We start from the raw sequence: 17,451 nt of genomic DNA on the forward strand, positions 1-17,451 counted from the left end.
TCAGCGACTCTCTATTACCTCTAAGATCAAATGTAAATCCTTTGATTGGCATGTAAAGCTCTTCACAATCTGGCCACTTCCTCTTAAGTCTTCTTACACTTTACTCCCTTTGATACAATCTATGACCAATCCATACTGGTCTACTTGCTGCACTTTCCATAGAATCACCTTTCTTCTCTGTCTTGGTACCTTTACATACCTTGGAATCCCATAGCTGGATCACTCTGCCTTTTGGAATCTCTGACATCCTTCAAGACATCTCAAATGCTGCTTTGTAGAGAAGGTCTTTCAAGTTGCTAACAGCTTCTCCTTTAAAGTTACTTTCCAGTGACTCTGTGTCCTGTATATATCTAATCATCCATATGATGTCTCTCTAATTCAATAGTCCCTGGAGATAAAGGTCTGCTTTTGTCTGTTTTTTGTAATCTCTGAGCCTTGCATAGTATCTGGCTCCTAGTAACTACTTGATAAAAGCTTACTGATTCACTGAAGGGAGGCAAAGAGGAAAGAAAACTATCCCTATTTGCTTATGATGTAACGGTTACTTAGAAAATCATGAAGAATCAGCAAAAAACTAACTGAGACAGTAGCTTCAGCAATGTTGCAGGCTGCAAAATAATCCATGAAAATAAATAGCATTTCTATAGAGCAATGACAAAAACCAGGGATCAGTGATAGAAAGTATTATTTAAAATAAATACAAAATATATGAAACATTTGGTAGTCATTCAACCTACCAAAACATATGCAATTCTTGCCTAGGCACATTTACAAAATGCTTCTTAAAGAATTTAAATAGTGGGAGAAATATTCAGTGTTCATGGACTTACCACAGTAGTATAATAAAAATGGCAAAGTTATCAAAATTAATTTGCAGATATGATCCTATAACAAACTACCCAAGGGATATTTTATGAAGTCAGACAAAATAATAACCAAATTCATTTGGAGAAAATAGGATATCAGGAAAATGATGAAGAAGATAGGAATGAAGAGGGAATAAAGCTTCTAGATCTCCCACTACATCATGAAATGGTATCAAAACTGCTGGTGGTTGTTAAAAATATAGAAAAGTAGGTCAGTGGAACAGACTGCAACAGGGAGAATCATAGATAATGGAACTCAGTGACAGTGTTTGATAAACTTGAAAGCACAAATTACTCATGAAAGAACTCCCTATTTGACCGAAATTGCTAAGAAAACTGGAAAGGAACTTGGATGAAATTAGATTTAGACATTTTCTAGCATATTGAATAATAATAAGTTAAAAATGGACATATGAGCTGAGTATTAAAGATCATATAATTAAAAGATGAGAAAAGTAACTAGTCATATACTATGTACATATATTGGCAGAGGATGAATATTTAATAAGGGACAGAAGCAATTTAAAAAGAAGAAATAGAAAATCTTGATTGAATAAAGGTGAAAAGCTTTTGAACAAACAAAATTAATATATTTATAACTTTTTCTTTTTTGGCAACGTGGCTTATTTAGAAATGTTTTATGTGACTTCTTATGTACAATGAGTATCATATTTCTTTAGGAGGGGATCTAGGGAAAAAGAGAATTTGGAACTGAAAATTTAAAAATTTAATTTTTAAAAAATAATGCATTTATGATAAGGGAAATAATCAACTGGAAGAAAACTTTACATGAATATTTTTGATAACAGCCTGATAGTTAAATATACATAGTCAATTAATGGAAATATATAAGATCAAAATCCATTCCCCAGTGAGTAACTGTTCAAAGGATATGAAAAAAATAGTTCTCAAAAGAAGAATTGCAGATTTTAACAGAAATCTTTTTTTTCTTTCTTCCCTAACATATCCCATTGGGAAAAAAATTCCTTGTAACGTTGCTTATAAAAACATGCATAGGCATGCAAAATGAATTCCTTCACTGGACATGTTAAAATATGTATATATGTATGTATGTAGACACATATATATGTGTGTATATATATATATTTCTAATTCTGCATCTGAATAAATCACCTCTCCATCAGGAGGTGGATACACTGTCAAAATAGTCCACTTTTTAATACTGATGTTATAGCAGGAACTTTTTATTGCATTCTGCTCATTTCACTCTGTTGTCAGTTCATGCAAATCTTTCCAAGTCTCTGAAATCATCTATTTCCTCATTTATTAGACCACATTTCTTAAACTATGGTATTATACTACATTTATGTTATTAGTAATCATATAAAAGAATGTTTCACATTATTAATAATAACAGAATTGCAAAGATGAAAACAAACTTGAGATTGACATTTCACATGAAAAACAGAGAGAGATTGCAAAAGAAAGGAGGAGTCTATGTTGGAAGACACTGAGGAAAGACAGGAACACTAAAAGAGCACCTGGGTGGTACCATAGGGCATAGAGTGCCAGACCTGGAGTCAGGAAGACTCATTTTCCTGAGTTCCAATGTGGCTTCAGACACTTACTGGACAAATCACTTAAACCTGTTTAATCTCAGTTTCCTCTTCCGTAAAATGAACTGAAGAAGAAAATAGCCAACCACTTCAGTATTTTTGCCAAGAAAACCCCAAATGGGGTCATGAAGAGTCGGGCATGACTGAAAAATGACTGAACGACAATGTACTCCAAGGAAGTCAACGGTCAGGATCTTTCTACAGCATTTATAGCAGCAATTTTTGTGGCAGAAAAGAATTAGAAACAAAATATAGGCTCAATAACTGGGAAACAGCTAAACAAATGGTGGTACATGAATATAATAATATTACTATGCTGTAAGAAATGATGAATGGAATCAATAAAACAACATGGAAAGACTTATATGCACTGATGTAAATAAGCAGAGGTAAGTGAAGTAAGTAGAAGCAAGAAAACTATAAATACAATGATGACAGCCATGTACATGGAAAGAGCCAAACAGCCGACAGTGGAGAAGAGATGTAAGAAGATCCCTTCCTCTGTTCCTTTGTAGAGGAGGAGGAGGACTAGGAAAGTGAAACATCCCATACAACCTCAGTCTTTTGTGATATGTTGGTGAGTTTGGGGGGACATTTTAGTCTTCCTTTCTTAAAAATGAATTTTCAATGATGGGGAATGGCTTTACAGTGGAGGAGGGAGAGGGATACGGTGGATCATGTACGTAATGAAAAAACAAAATATATTTATATATATTTAAAATATATTTCTGTATATAAGAATGATAAAATGATTTAAAGTGATTTAAAGAAAAGAAAAATCTTGCTGTGTAAATGTGACATCTATATCTAGTTGGTCTATGGCCTTTCATTGTAAAAGATGGACTTTGATTCATTGATCTTTAGCTTGGCCCTTCTTCTCTTCTCTAAGTCTCATGCATGAAGTCAAGTCAATGGCATCACCAAAACCGTTCAATGAAACATGAGCCCAGACCCTTTTAGAAGGATATGTATAGATTAGAATAACTCATTACACTTCACCAAGATGGTGACTCTCTTCATAGTAGCTTGAGCAGAGGGAGAGAGACTTATGTGTAGTTGGCTTAGGTGGCAACCTATGTAGCATGATTTGAGAGACACTGGGAAGGTCCCCTTGACCATCACACTCCCTGAGATTCCAGCATTATCCATTCCTTTGAATCTTAAAGACCCCCCCAGTCTCCAGAAAATTAAGATTTCCCTAGTAAAGCTGAAAACAACATATGATTAGAAGCTAACAAGACAGTAGCAATTAGACGGTTATCTGAGAGTAAAGATGGCGGATAGGAGAAAGATGCCAAGACAGACTTCTCAGTCTCTAGAAAAATTCAAAATTCCTTGGAAGGCTGTTAATACTTTATGACATCAAATGATAAGCTAACAGTCTAGTAGATGGTTACCTGAGAGTAAAGATAGAAGGCAGGAGAAGGTGGAAGATGCTGGAAAAAGGCAGAGTAGTCAGAAAGGAGATAGGGAAAGGGCCCAAAGTAGACTTCTCCATTGTGGTGAGGACCGTCCTTGCAGCTCAGGAACAAGAATGAGATTCTTGCCACCCTTCCACACTCACCTGGCCGGCATACTCCACATAGTCTTGGTGCCCATGTTTGGAGGCTGGGTTGGAACTGGAGATGGCCGTCCCCTGCTCGGTGCGACACAGGACAATAGCATACTGGTTGAGGTTCCCAGTTCTCTTCACAGTGACACTGACAGAACCAGCCTTCTCACTGACGTTGTAACTTGAAACAAGAACAAGTGACCATAAACCTTACCTGTCATTATAAGAGACACTAGTATAAATCTGTTTAAAAATCATGCATGTTTTTTTTTTTCAATTGGACCTGTGATTCTATTGGTACAGGCAGTGGATAGAATGCTGGTCCTGGAGTCAGGAAGACCCAAGTTCAAATCTACCCACAGACACTTACTGGCTGTGTGACCTTGGCCAAGTCACTTAACTTCTGCTTGTCTCAGTTTCCTCATCTGTAAAATGGGGGTGATAATATTACTTACCTCCCAGAGCTGTTGTGGGGATCAAATGAAGTAATCGTTGTAAAGCATTTAGCCCAGGGCCTGGCATACAGTAAGCACTATATAAATGTTTGCTATTTTTGTCGTTGCTGAACATCCCTAGGGGAGCCTCCCTGGGGAGGTTAAGTTACTGGCTCATTGTTACACAGCCCATTAGATTAGGAGCCTCCAAGGGCAAAGATTGTCTTTTGCTTTTCTTTATATTCACAGTGCTTGGCACAGTTCCTGACATATAGTAGGTGCTTAATAAATGTTTGCTGACTGAAAGCCAGTATGGGTCAGAAATAGAACCTGAACTCAAGTCTGCCTCATAGAATCTATTCCTTTGAGACCAGCCCCAACACCATCTTCTGCCTTTTGCATGGAGCCTTTCCTAATTTCCTTCCTCCTTTTCCCCAACAACTGAAGGTCACCTAGCTAGATAAAGTACCAGACACTGAGGTCCTTTCTCAAGGTAAACTGGTGAGCACTCAGACTCTAACGCAGAGAGTTCAATTCCAGAAGGCTGGCCACGTTTGAATGGCAAACACGTTTGCCTGGAAGACTATTTTAGGGAGAACTCACACAAGGCAGGCATCCCCATGGAAGTCAAAAAAAGTGATACAAGGAGACTCTCAAGGTCCCTCTTCAGAACTTTGGAATTGATTATGGGACATGGGAGAAGCTGGCAAAGGACTGCCCAGCATGGTGAGCCCCCATCAGAGAAGGTGCTGTGCCTATGAGCAAAGCGGGATTGCAGTAACTCAAAAGAAACATGAGATGCACAAATTTTGAGCCCCCTCCATCCCCAAATGTTCATATGGACTATCTGTGCCCAGCCTGTGGCAGAGCATTCCGAGCTTGGATTGGTCTGATCAGCCACAGTTAGATACGCTGTACCTTGAGCCCAACTTAGTGATGTCACTTTGATCCTCTTAGAGTATGAAGGACAACAACCACCCAACTAGTGCCCTCCCGTCCAAACTCCCCTTTGTTTAGGAAATTTGTATATGTTTTTATTTGATTGCTTTACGTATTATACTCTATTGTCTTCTCCATTTGAAAGCAAGTTTCTTGGGAAGAGACTGGTTTGTCCTTTGTGCTTGAATCCCTCAGTGCCTGGCATATAATAGGTGTTTAACAAATCCTTGTTGCTTGACTAATTTTTGAACAAGAGGCACTCTCTTTCTGTGATACCACTCCATTCTCTGTATATAATTCGGTTGATTACTATCACTCAGACAAAAAATAATTTGGCACCTTTGAAAAGCATAGTTGTTATATGAAGGAACCAGTCCTCTGGAAGGCAAGGTTACCAAGTGAATGAGTTAAATTATGGGTCCAGAGATATTACAGGGCAGCTAGGTGGCTCCATAGTGCACAATCACTGGGACTGGAATCAGGAAGAATCATCTCAGACACTATGTGACCCTGGGCAAGTCACTTGACTCTGTCTGCCTCAGTTTCCTCATCTATAAAATGCGCTGGAGAAGGAAATGGCAAATCACTCTACCATCTCTGCCAAGAAAACACCAAATGGGATCATGACAAATCAGACATGACTGAAATGACTAAACAAGAGAGATTATGCTGAGAGGAGATTGGCAGACAGCACAAGTGATTTTGACCCTAGTGGTAGAACTGAGAATTATCCCACCATAGCAAAAAGCATGCCATAGGTAGAGTCCAGAGAATAGTTGGGAGGCATTAAGAAGACCCACGAAACCTGTTTTCTCTGACACACATAGGAAATAGTCTGTAACTGACCAGGTAGAAGCTTTGGAAAGGCCCTTGGGCATCTCCAGACATGAGGCAAAGATAAGTGGACCTGTTCAACAGTTCTGTTTTACGAAAGAACTTTAAGTGGTGAATTTTTTAGCCCATTTTGTAACAGGGAGAATTATTATATTATTAGAAAACAAAAGTTAAAATGAAATGGTGCTGCTTCTTTATTTTTACATTATATTTCTGTCTCAAAGGTAAGTACATGGATCACATGCTCCCTATCTGCTTCTTTCCCATCCACCCCTGAGGATGACCTGATGAATGGCCCTGGGAGATTCTGAATATTGCTACAGGATTCACTGGGTGGGCAGTCACCCAGAGGTCAGACCCTGGGGAGTTCATCCACCTCCTTATGAGGATGCTTACAACCCCTATTGCTTTTGAACCATGCAAAATGCTCCAACTCTTGTCATTCCTCCAAACGCCCAATTTTATGAATTCAGGATAGCGAACTTTATTTTGGGGAAACACAACAAAGGTTCCAATAAACAGCACAATTTTGCAGAGTTTCAATTACAGATGCTATTGTGAGCTGCATTTCTGTAAGTGCAGCATGTGGATGAAGGATATAGGCCATATCTGGAGTCCATGGCATTAATTATTCTGCCAGTTTCATTTCCTTACATTCTGATTTCACACTTAGTGCTTGCAAGTACACATTTCCAACACTATTCTTGCAAAATGATTCCAACATCCCAATCTCTTATTCACTCTGGAGGGTTTGGATTACACCTGCCACATAGTAATCAGCAGACCTCTACTTTCTCCTTTTGTCATAACAGGGGGGAAGAAGTACCCGCAGCCTCAGAATTCTCCCCAGGTCCACAAATCCTCTTGAAAACTCAGCACCAAGGACAGAGGAATGTGAAGGACAATCTATTTAAATATGTTGGGCTTTTCTGTTTTCCCTCAAGTCTTAACCACATAGGCTAATGCTTATTTTTAGGTCATGAGATTCTTTTTTTAACCAGCTTTAGCAGATCAATTCCCACCAAAACCTATATGGTGTTGTTCAGTCATTTCAGTCAGGTCTCTTTCATGACGTCATTTGGAATTTTCTTACTGAAGAGATTGAAGTGGTTTTCCATTTCTTTCTCTACTTCATTTTACAGATGAGAAACTGAGGCAAACAGGGTTAAGTGACTCACCCAGGGTCACACAGCCAGATTTGAACTTAGGAAGATGAGACTCCTGACTTCAGGCACAGTAATGTATTCATGATCCACCAAAACCTATATACATGGGAACAAAAATCCTATGAATGTCTCATGGATGGGATGCCCCTCAGAAGACTTAGTACATTAGCTGACCCATAGTAGGCTCTTAATAAATATTGGCTGGTTGATTGGCTTAAGATTGATTTCTAAGGCTACCTGAGGTACTGCTCCATTTTGAGAAAGAACACCATTTTACCTGGTATGCTTAAAGCTGATCAAGGACCACTGGATATGGAAGACATTGTCACTGACCACATTGGGTCTGCTGTCTTTCACTAGGAACCGAAAGCTGTCCATTGTCTCATGGATTTTCTCTTCATCTAACACATAACGTATTAGACCCAAGTTCACATCCTCTGTGGGGAAAAGATGGTCCATGAGTCAGTTCAAGCACAACATGGCAACATCTCCCAAATTAAATGCTCACATCTGTCTCCTTGAGTGACTTACAGAGAGTACTGTGGTACAAGGGATCAGTGATTCTTAAAAAGAAAGTATTCTGTAGAATTTTAATATAAAAATAGTATTAGCTTGGGGGAGAAGGCTCCCCTAATAGTGATGGGGATCACAGAACTAGGAAAGAAGAAGAAAATAGTGTAAATCAGAAATTATTAGCTCTGCAAAAGCAGCTCCAACTTGACCTGCCCTACCCCCACAAAAAAAAGGGAGAAAGTCTCTGTGTAATTGTACATGGGATTCAACCCCTTGTCATCTTGCCTTCTGGCATCACTTTCCTCCAAAGCTCAGCTCAGCCACCACCTCCTCCATCATACCTTCTCTGACTTCCATTCCCCCCATCTCCACATTCCCACTTTACCCTCCTCAGACTGAAAAGATTCTCTGATTTCTCAAATTTTCCCAGTGCATTTTGTTTGTATCTCCACTTCGTATCCCTAACCTTGTACATGTCATACGGCATCCCCTCCCACCTCAAATACAAGTTCCTTGAGAGTAGGACCATGTTATTTTTTTTATCCTTACATTCCCAGCACTTAATATACAGCATTTTATGATTAATAAATGGCTTTTTAATTGAATAAATCCACTGGAAAGAATATAAAAACATTTCTTTGAGTGAATGATAAAAAGTGATTGTGACATGTATGGGGTGGCGGGACCTGCCTGGATCCCAAAAGCCCTAAGATGATATCTCTGAAAGCAACCCAGAGACATCGTGGTAGGGTTTTGAGGGTCCAGGTCCCACCATCCCATCAACATGTTTTTCTTAAAAGTTTAAATTATTAATGTTTTGAAAAGGGTTATTAAAAAAGTATGATTAAGAAATTATAAAAATGCTTTACCTAAAAGTAAAAAAACCCCCACAATTTTTAAAAAAAGTATTATGCTTTTAAAAGCATATATAAAACACTTTTCTTATTACTATATTATATACTATAATATACTTATTACTATAAATATTTTTCTTAAAATTAAAAAAAACTCTTTATCATTTCTGTGCCTGGCACACAGTAAGTAGGCACTTCATATTGTTGAACTGAAACTTTAAAGGCTCTTTAAAGGTACTGTTTTTAATTCTGAAAGACTTATGACCAAAACTGCTGTCCACTTCCAGAGAGAGAACTGCTGAACTCTAATTACAAATTGAAGCATAATTTTTCCCTTTGTTTATGTTTTTTTGGTAATATGGCTAATATGGATTTGCATGATTTCATATGTATAATATATCATATTTCTGGCCATCTCAGTGGGGGGAGGGAGGGAGAGAATTTAGAACTCAAAAGCTGAAAAAAAAAAAGAATGTTACAAATACATTTTTTAAAGTATTGTTTCTAAAAGAGATTATAAAAATGCCTTAAAATTTTAAACCTTTTAAATGTCCAAATAATTTGTATTTTTAAAAAGTGGTTTTTTTTAAAATTATTGTGGTTTTATAAAAAAAAAATGCTTTTGTTAGAAGTGGAAAAACCCCACATGATTTGTATTTTTGTTAGGCAGAAAAATAAACCTCATGGGAGAACAAAAATATCTTTAAATCAGGCCATGGTAAACAAAGGAAAAGATATAAAAGATGAATGTGCAAGAAATAAATTCCCAAAGCCCTGGTACGAGGCCCTTGCTGCATCCATTAGGACTTCTTTATCATTTGTGTAACCTGGACTGCTTTGGCTACAGTCTGGGGAAGCCCATGGGCCCCTTCTCAGTATGATGCCTTTAAATGCATGAAATAACATATAGAGAATGGCAAAGGAAATTATTTCTATTAAAATACAGTTATCCATTTTTTTTTAAGTTCATGGAGCCCAGGGTAAGAACATTGTTCTAAAAAATGGCCATGATATAAAGCAACTGGGGTGGGGGAGGAGGAGGGGAGATAAAGGTCACAGGAAAATGAAAATAGTAAGAATGCATGTTATATAAGACAAGATTATCAGAGGCTCCGAAATAAATGATGTGGTCAGTAGGTTAAACTGACAGATGGGAAAAGTCCTTCCTTTAGCTAGGATCAGGAGAGGTCCTTAGGTGGCAGGGGGTCATGGAGACTCCTGATCTCCAGTTGCCTACCCTGGGTAAAAGTTGTGGCAGCTCGGCCAGGGTGAAGTTTGTTCTCCACAAATCCATGTCTGGGTCCAGTTGTTATCTCATAGATAAGATGCTTATCCTCTGTATCTGGGTCCATGGTCAGTAGTTCTTTCTTGGTAATCAAGTTGGTTGCCTAGAATACAAACCCCAAACAATTTTATTCTTGGATTTAAACAGATTTATACAAATTAAACAGAAATTTAAAAATTCTTCCTTTCTTCTTTAAAGGCATCTAGATGACATAGTGGATAAAGTACCAGGCCTGAAGTCAAGAGGACCTAAATTGAAATCCAGGCTCAGAAACTTACTAGTGGTGTGGCCCTGTCCAAGTCACTTGACTGCTATCTGATTCAGTTTCCCTATCTGCAAAATGGGGATAATAATAGCTACTCACATCCCAAAACTGTTACGAGGATTGCGTATCATGCATGTAAAGCATATGGTATATAGCAGGGACTTAATAAATCCTCCCTTCTTTTCTTCCCTACTACTCTATGGAGGGCTCATTATATTCATTCAAATGACAGAATTCATATAATTAATTATATTCATTAATGGAAGAATCTCAGGTTTGGAAGGGATCTCAGAAACTGTAAAATTTAGGGACAACTGATTTGTGAATCCCTCTTACAATGTCCATGATAATTAGTGATAAAGGCTTTGCTTCTAGATGGATATTCACTAGTTCATGAGGTAACCCATTTCATTTTCAGGTACTTCTAATTCTGAGGTAATAGGCAGCTAAGTGGTGCAGTGGATAGAGCACCAAGACTCTAGAAAACCAGGAAGACCTGAGTTCAAATCCATCTGTAGACACTTATTAGCTGTGTGACCCTGGGCAAGTCACTAAACCCGGTTTGCCTCAGTTTACTTATCTGTAAAATGAACTGGAGAAGGAAATGGCAAACCACTCCAATATCTCTGCCAAGAAAACCCCAATGGGGTCATGAAGATCGGACGTGACTGAAACAACTGAACAACGGCAACATAGATTCTTAGGCAGAAGCTTCTCCTTATATTGAGACAAATATCTCTCTTTAACCCACACCCACTCATCCTCATTTTGTTCTCTGTAGTCACAGAAACTAATTCTGATCCCTCTTGTATCATTTTGAAAATTTTAAGTAGGAAAAACTAAAACAAAATCATTTGACAGAGTCCATGACAATGGTGTCTTTTCTCCTCCAGGCTATATATATATACCTACCTATATACATACATAAATATATGTATGTAAATATATGTATGTATAGATATGTGTATATGTTATAAACATACACATATACATTTCCTTCAATTCTTTTTTTCATATAACATTAGTTTAAAGAACAAATGGGATAATATTTGTAAAGTGCTTAGCATAGCACCTGGTGCATATCTGTTACCTTCTCTCTCCCCACCAACACACTCAACTTTGTCAATGTCCCTCTTAAAGTATGATGTCTAGAAGTGAAAGCAAAATTCTAGATGTTTCTTGACTAGGTAGAGTAATAATGATGAGGAAGATTGGGGTGATAATTCTCAGACAGCACCTTAAAGCCAGCTTTCTGATAAGCAACCATGTGGGGTGAAGAATGAAAGTGTTATTATTCCCATATTATAGATAAGGAAACTGAGGCTAAGAGAAATTGAGTAATGTAGCCAAGTTCCTTTATCACATGAATTGTATGCTGTCTAGCCATGTCTCTTCCATCTTGAATTTGTATAGTTGATTTTTTGAACTTGTGAAGGATTTTACATATATGGATACAGAGATGGATGGATGGATGGATGGATGGATGGATGGATGCATGGATGGATGGATGGATGGATGGATGGATGGATAGGATAGGTAGATAGATAGATAGATAGATAGATAGATAGATAGATAGATAGATAGATAGATAGATAGATATGATAGGTAGGTAGGTGGGTAGATAGATAGATATATCCACTAAATGTCATCTTCTTAGACTTAACTCATTCTCCTAGTCCATAAGGATCTCTAATGACCCTGATTTTGTCCTTCAAAGTAACGTCAATCTCCTGTATTCCTGTCACCTGAAAATTCAATGATCACAATTTCTCTCTCTTTAGAAATCCACCTAATTGTAATCTACATTATTCATGTCACACTTCTCTACCCTCTCCACAAATATACTCTTGAGGGCCTAAGTGCCTTCCTGAAATCCATCTACGCAGTACCTGCTGCAGTCTCCTGATCAAAGTAGTCTAGTAATCTTGTTGAAAAAAGGTAACAACATTTGTCCACTATGACTTGTTCTTGTGAAGTCAATCAATCAAGTGTACTGGGGGTCAGTGTGAGCATAGTTTCTCCCATCAAGTGCTCACTAAAACACACATTGAATAATTTGTCCTAGAATTTGAGTAGTGTCAAAACTGTCACCTAGAGTTTCCAGAATCAAACTTCTTGGCTTTTAAATTTTTTATTAGGACACCTGCCCACTGTGTCTTCAGTCTTCCAAAGCCTCCTCTATTCCCCACAATTCCTCAAAGATTACTGAAAGTAGTTCAGTGATCACATCTGCAAGTTCTTTGAGAATCCTGGGGAGAATCTGTCTGGGCTAGGAGACTTGAACTCATTTCAAGCAGCTGAGGGCTCTCTTCTGACTTTTCGCCTAAACTAGTCTTCAGTTTCCCCTCAACCATTTTTGTTCTGCCCTTTCCAGCCTGAAGATCATTCTCCTTGACAGAAAACACAAAATAAAAATGAGTTGAACAGTTTCCTTTTCTTTCTCATCTATTAACATTACGCTTTTGCCCCAAGCTAGCAGTTCCTTCCTTCTTTCACCTATTCCAAACATAGTTTAAATATGTTTTATTATGAAATAGAAAATCATCAACAAACATGAACATTTCCATGTACAAAGGAGGCAAGAAATAAAGATCGTATAAGAAGCTATAAATCTATTCTATACAGCTTGTTGTTAAAATACACACACATATGTGTACCTGTATAATATTAAATTTAATATGGCAGCACCAACAATGGCCTGCTTCTTGACTGTACATATTCCCTTCTGAACTTCCTTCTGGATATTTTCAAATGTTTCATCGATGTTATTTTTCTTTCCTTTTTTGCCTTGCTGTGACAACCCCTAAACTCTCCTCTCACGCACAAAGAAAACACTCCATTGTAACTTTGGCTTTTGAGGGAGACCAAACCATCTTTGGTTCGAGAGGTAAACTTCTAGACCCTAAGTAGGCATCCTGGGAATTGCAAGCTTGGAAAGACAGCTTTCTTTTCTCCCGATCCTGAGAGAAAGACAGACAGAGACAGAGAGACTATAAGGAGCTCTGAGTCCCACAGCACTGGGATTTTTTAAAACTGAATTGAAGCAGAGCAAGGGGTTTTTGTTTTAAGCTTTGAAGAAGTATGGACAGAAAGCACTGTGAATGGGAAGTAAGATGGAGGTGTTCCCTGCAGTCAAGTAAGGGTGAATTTTTTTTCCCAAAGAGACTGAGGAAACCAATGAAATTTTAAAATTCCCTTTTCTCCCCCTTTTGCTTCTATCTTGTAATTATTTACTCCAAACTCTCCTAATTCTTTCAGTCTATTTATGACTTTTGATTTAATTCATGTCTTTAAATGCATCTCACACTATATAAAAATATGATCAGTCATAGGTCTTGGCAGGCTGTCTGACTGGTGCTGCACTGCCTGCCCATTTATCTTTCCTTCAGCCTTACTGAAGGAAATGGATACCAAGAATGATCTAGATTCAGCCCCTGAACAATGCCCTCTGACAGAGCCTGGGAAACCCTCCTGCATCACCCTCATCTCAGATACACTCGGAAGGACAGAGTATAATGACTCAAGCCCTATACCCCCCAGCCCTGGTCCAGGAATAAAAGCAACCCTTTGAGACAATGAGCATTATTATTCATCAACTATGACTATGTCTACCTGCCAACACTTTTTTTTCTCACCAGTATCATTCAATCATTGACCAAAGAAAATAAAACCTCCACTTTCCACTCTTTCACCTACATCCTCCTCAGCCCTCCAAACTCATGAACCAGTCCAACACTGCCCATCCTTTCCAAAATCTCCTTTGGGATCACCTTATCACAGAAGACAAACTTCCCTTCATTCTGAACCTCTTTTTCTCATCTACTAGCTTTCACTCAGACCAGACTCCCCACTCACAACCCAGTATTCCTGGCCATCCTCACTAACCCTATACGTGCTCGCACTGATCCTGGAGGAAGAGGCAAAACACTCCCTTTACCATCACCACTCAGCAAACACCTCCTTCCTCCTTTGATGTTCATTCAATTAACATTTCTTCTCCAATCAAGATGAGTGGCTTTTGTGAACTGACCCCCATATCATATAAATTATGAATTCTTGAAACAGAATTCCCAGGCTTTTTAAAAAATCATGGTCGTTAAGGAGTCCAATGAATCTTAAATTATCTGTGATGGAGATATTTATGAGCTACAAGTGACATGACCACTGCCATGGTCACGGAGCTCCCAATATAAAGATATATTTAGTACAGCTACAACAAGAACTCAAAGCACTTACTAAAATGATACCATTAATGACCAAAAAGAATGCCCATTTTAAGAGTGTCTATATTAACTGGCACTGGAGGAATGTCCTTCCTGAAGAAAATCCCTTCCTCATGCTTCTTTGCAAGCTGGGCATTGGTCAGGTCTTTCTTGACAGCAATAGCAGCCATCGTTTGCTCTTTAGCCAAATCAAAAGGCATGACCTCACCTAGGGCCATTAACTGTATTATGAAAACTTAAGCTTAGGTAAAAAATAATTCTGTGGGGCAGTGTGTTCCAAATGAACCATGTTTGTGTTCACATTCAGCACTGGTGATGGTAAACAGGGGAGTGAACAACACTAGGACTTAAATATTGACTCCCATCTTCCATGACCCTCCAATATGCTTTTCAGTCAACTGAACAGTGTGGTATATTAGGATAGAGCCCTGCACTTAGAGTCAAAGGTCCTGGGTTTGAATTCAAACTCCTCCATTAATCTCTTGATTAAGATATTCATGAAGTCCTTGTCAAAATATTTTTTATGAGGGGGCGGAGCCAAGATGGCGTAGTAGAAAGACGCACATACACATAGCTCCGAACCCACAACCCATAGAACAACTACAAAGAAGTAACTCACGGCGAATTCTGCACCCAGAGGCCACAGAACATTGGAGCGAGGGAGATTTCTGTTCCGGAGAGACCTGCAAACCTCTCGTAAAAGGTCCTTCGTGCTGCGGACTGGGCGCCGGGACTGGGAGCTGAGTACAGCCCTGCCGTGGCCGCGGCACCGAGAGGAACAGATCCGAGCAGGCTTCAGGGACGGGATCTCCAGCGGCCGCACAAGTACCTCCACCCACAGGTGACGGGGGTCGGTGAGAGAGTCCCTTTGGCGGGTCGAGGGGGGAGTGGGGTGCCCCCATGGCTCGGGCCCCCTCGGGAGACAGAAGCTGAGGGGCAGCGGCAGGCCAGGGCTCCCCAAGCAGGCAGGAGCCTGGATCCATTGTTGAAGGTCTGTGCATAAACTCCCTGAGGGAACTGAGCCTGAGAGGCAGCCCTGCCCTCACCTGAGCATCTGAATTTAATCTCACACTGAATAGCAGCCCTGCCCCCGCCCAAAGCCCTGAGGCTGGAAGCAGCATTTGAATCTCAGACCCCAAACACTGGCTGGGAGGATCAGGAGGTGAGGTGGGTGTGAGGAAAATATTCAGAGGTCAAGTCACTGGCTGGGAAAATGCCCAGAAAAGGGAAAAGAAATAAGACTATAGAAGGTTACTTTCTTGGTGAACAGGCATTTCCTCCCTTCCTTTCTGATGAGGAAGAACAATGCTTACCATCAGGCAAAGACACAGAAATCAAGGCTTCTGTGTCCCAGCCCACCCAATGGGCACAGGCCATGGAAGAGCTCAAAAAGAATTTTGAAAATCAAGTTAGAGAGGTGGAGGAAAAGCTGGGAAGAGAAATGAGAGACATGAAGTCAAAGCATGAACAGCAAATCAGCTCCCTGCTAAAGGAGACCCAAAAAAATGTTGAAGAAAATAACACCTTGAAAACCAGCCTAACTCAATTGGCAAAAGAGGTTCAAAAAGCCAATGAGGAGAAGAATGCTTTCAAAAGCAGAATTAGCCAAATGGAAAAGGAGATTCAAAAGCTCACTGAAGAAAATAGTTCTTTCAAAATTAGAATGGAACAGATGGAGGCTAATGACTTTATGAGAAACCAAGAAATCACAGAACAAAGACAGAAGAATGGAAAAATGGAAGATAATGTGAAATATCTCATTGGAAAAACAACTGACCTGGAAAATAGAGCCAGGAGAGACAATTTAAAAATTATGGGACTACCTGAAAGTCATGATCAGAAAAAGAGCCTAGACATCATCTTTCATGAAATTATCAAGGAAAACTGCCCTGAGATTCTAGAACCAGAGGGCAAAATAAATATTCAAGGAATCCACAGAACACCGCCTGAAAGAGATCCAAAAAGAGAAACTCCTAGGAACATTGTGGCCAAATTCCAGAACTCCCAGGTGAAAGAGAAAATATTGCAAGCAGCTAGAAAGAAACAATTCAAGTATTGTGGAAATACAATCAGGATAACACAAGATCTAGCAGCTTCTACATTAAGGGATCGAAGGGCATGGAATAGGATATTCCAGAAGTCAAAGGAACTAGGACTAAAACCAAGAATCACCTACCCAGCAAAACTGAGTATAATACTTCAGGGGAAAAATTGGTCTTTCAATGAAATAGAGGATTTTCAAGCATTCTTGATGAAAAGACCAGAGCTGAAAAGAAAATTTGACTTCCAAACACAAGAATGAAGAGAACCATGAAAAGGTGAACAGCAAAGAGAAGTCATAAGGGACTTACTAAAGTTGAACTGTTTACATTCCTACATGGAAAGACAATATTTGTAACTCTTGAAACATTTCAGTATCTGGGTACTGGGTGGGATTACACACACACACATGCACACACGCACACACACATAGAGACAGAGTGCACAGAGTGAATTGAAGAGGATGGGATCATATCTTAAAAAAAAATGAAATCAAGCAGTGAGAGAGAAAGATATTGGGAGGAGAAAGGGAGAATTGAATGGGGCAAATTATCTCTCATAAAAGAGGCAAGCAAAAGACTCATTAGTGGAGGGATAAAGAGGGGAGGTGAGAGAAAAACATGAAGTCTACTCTCATCACATTCCACTAAAGGAAAGAATAAAATGCCTACTCATTTTGGTATGAAAACCTATCTTACAATACAGGAAAGTGGAGGATAAGGGGATAAGCAGAGTGGGGGGGGATGATAGAAGGGAGGGCATGGGGAGGAGAGTGCAATTTGAGGTCAACACTCATGGGGAGGGATAGGATCAAAAGAGAATAGAAGTAATGGGGGACAGGATAGGATGGAGGGAAATATAGTTAGTCCTATACAACACAACTATTATGGAAGTCATTTGCAA

General features: G+C 39.2%; 1 protein-coding gene across 3 annotated transcripts in view; it reads right to left on the reverse strand.

The window, feature by feature from the left end:
* The window catches only part of FRAS1 (Fraser extracellular matrix complex subunit 1), a 469,972-nt gene that overhangs the window by 56,961 nt on the left and 395,560 nt on the right, over positions 1-17,451 (reverse strand). For all 3 annotated transcript variants that reach the window (XM_072623600.1, XM_072623599.1, XM_072623598.1), the window contains 3 exons: positions 9,973-10,123; positions 7,646-7,805; positions 4,008-4,176 (listed from right to left, as the gene is read on the reverse strand). In XM_072623600.1, the coding sequence (XP_072479701.1) occupies positions 4,008-4,176; positions 7,646-7,805; positions 9,973-10,123 (480 nt within the window). The remainder of the gene's footprint in view (positions 1-4,007; positions 4,177-7,645; positions 7,806-9,972; positions 10,124-17,451) is intronic.

The sequence above is a fragment of the Notamacropus eugenii genome, chromosome 7 (assembly GCF_028372415.1).
Source record: "Notamacropus eugenii isolate mMacEug1 chromosome 7, mMacEug1.pri_v2, whole genome shotgun sequence".
NCBI lineage: Eukaryota > Metazoa > Chordata > Mammalia > Diprotodontia > Macropodidae > Notamacropus > Notamacropus eugenii.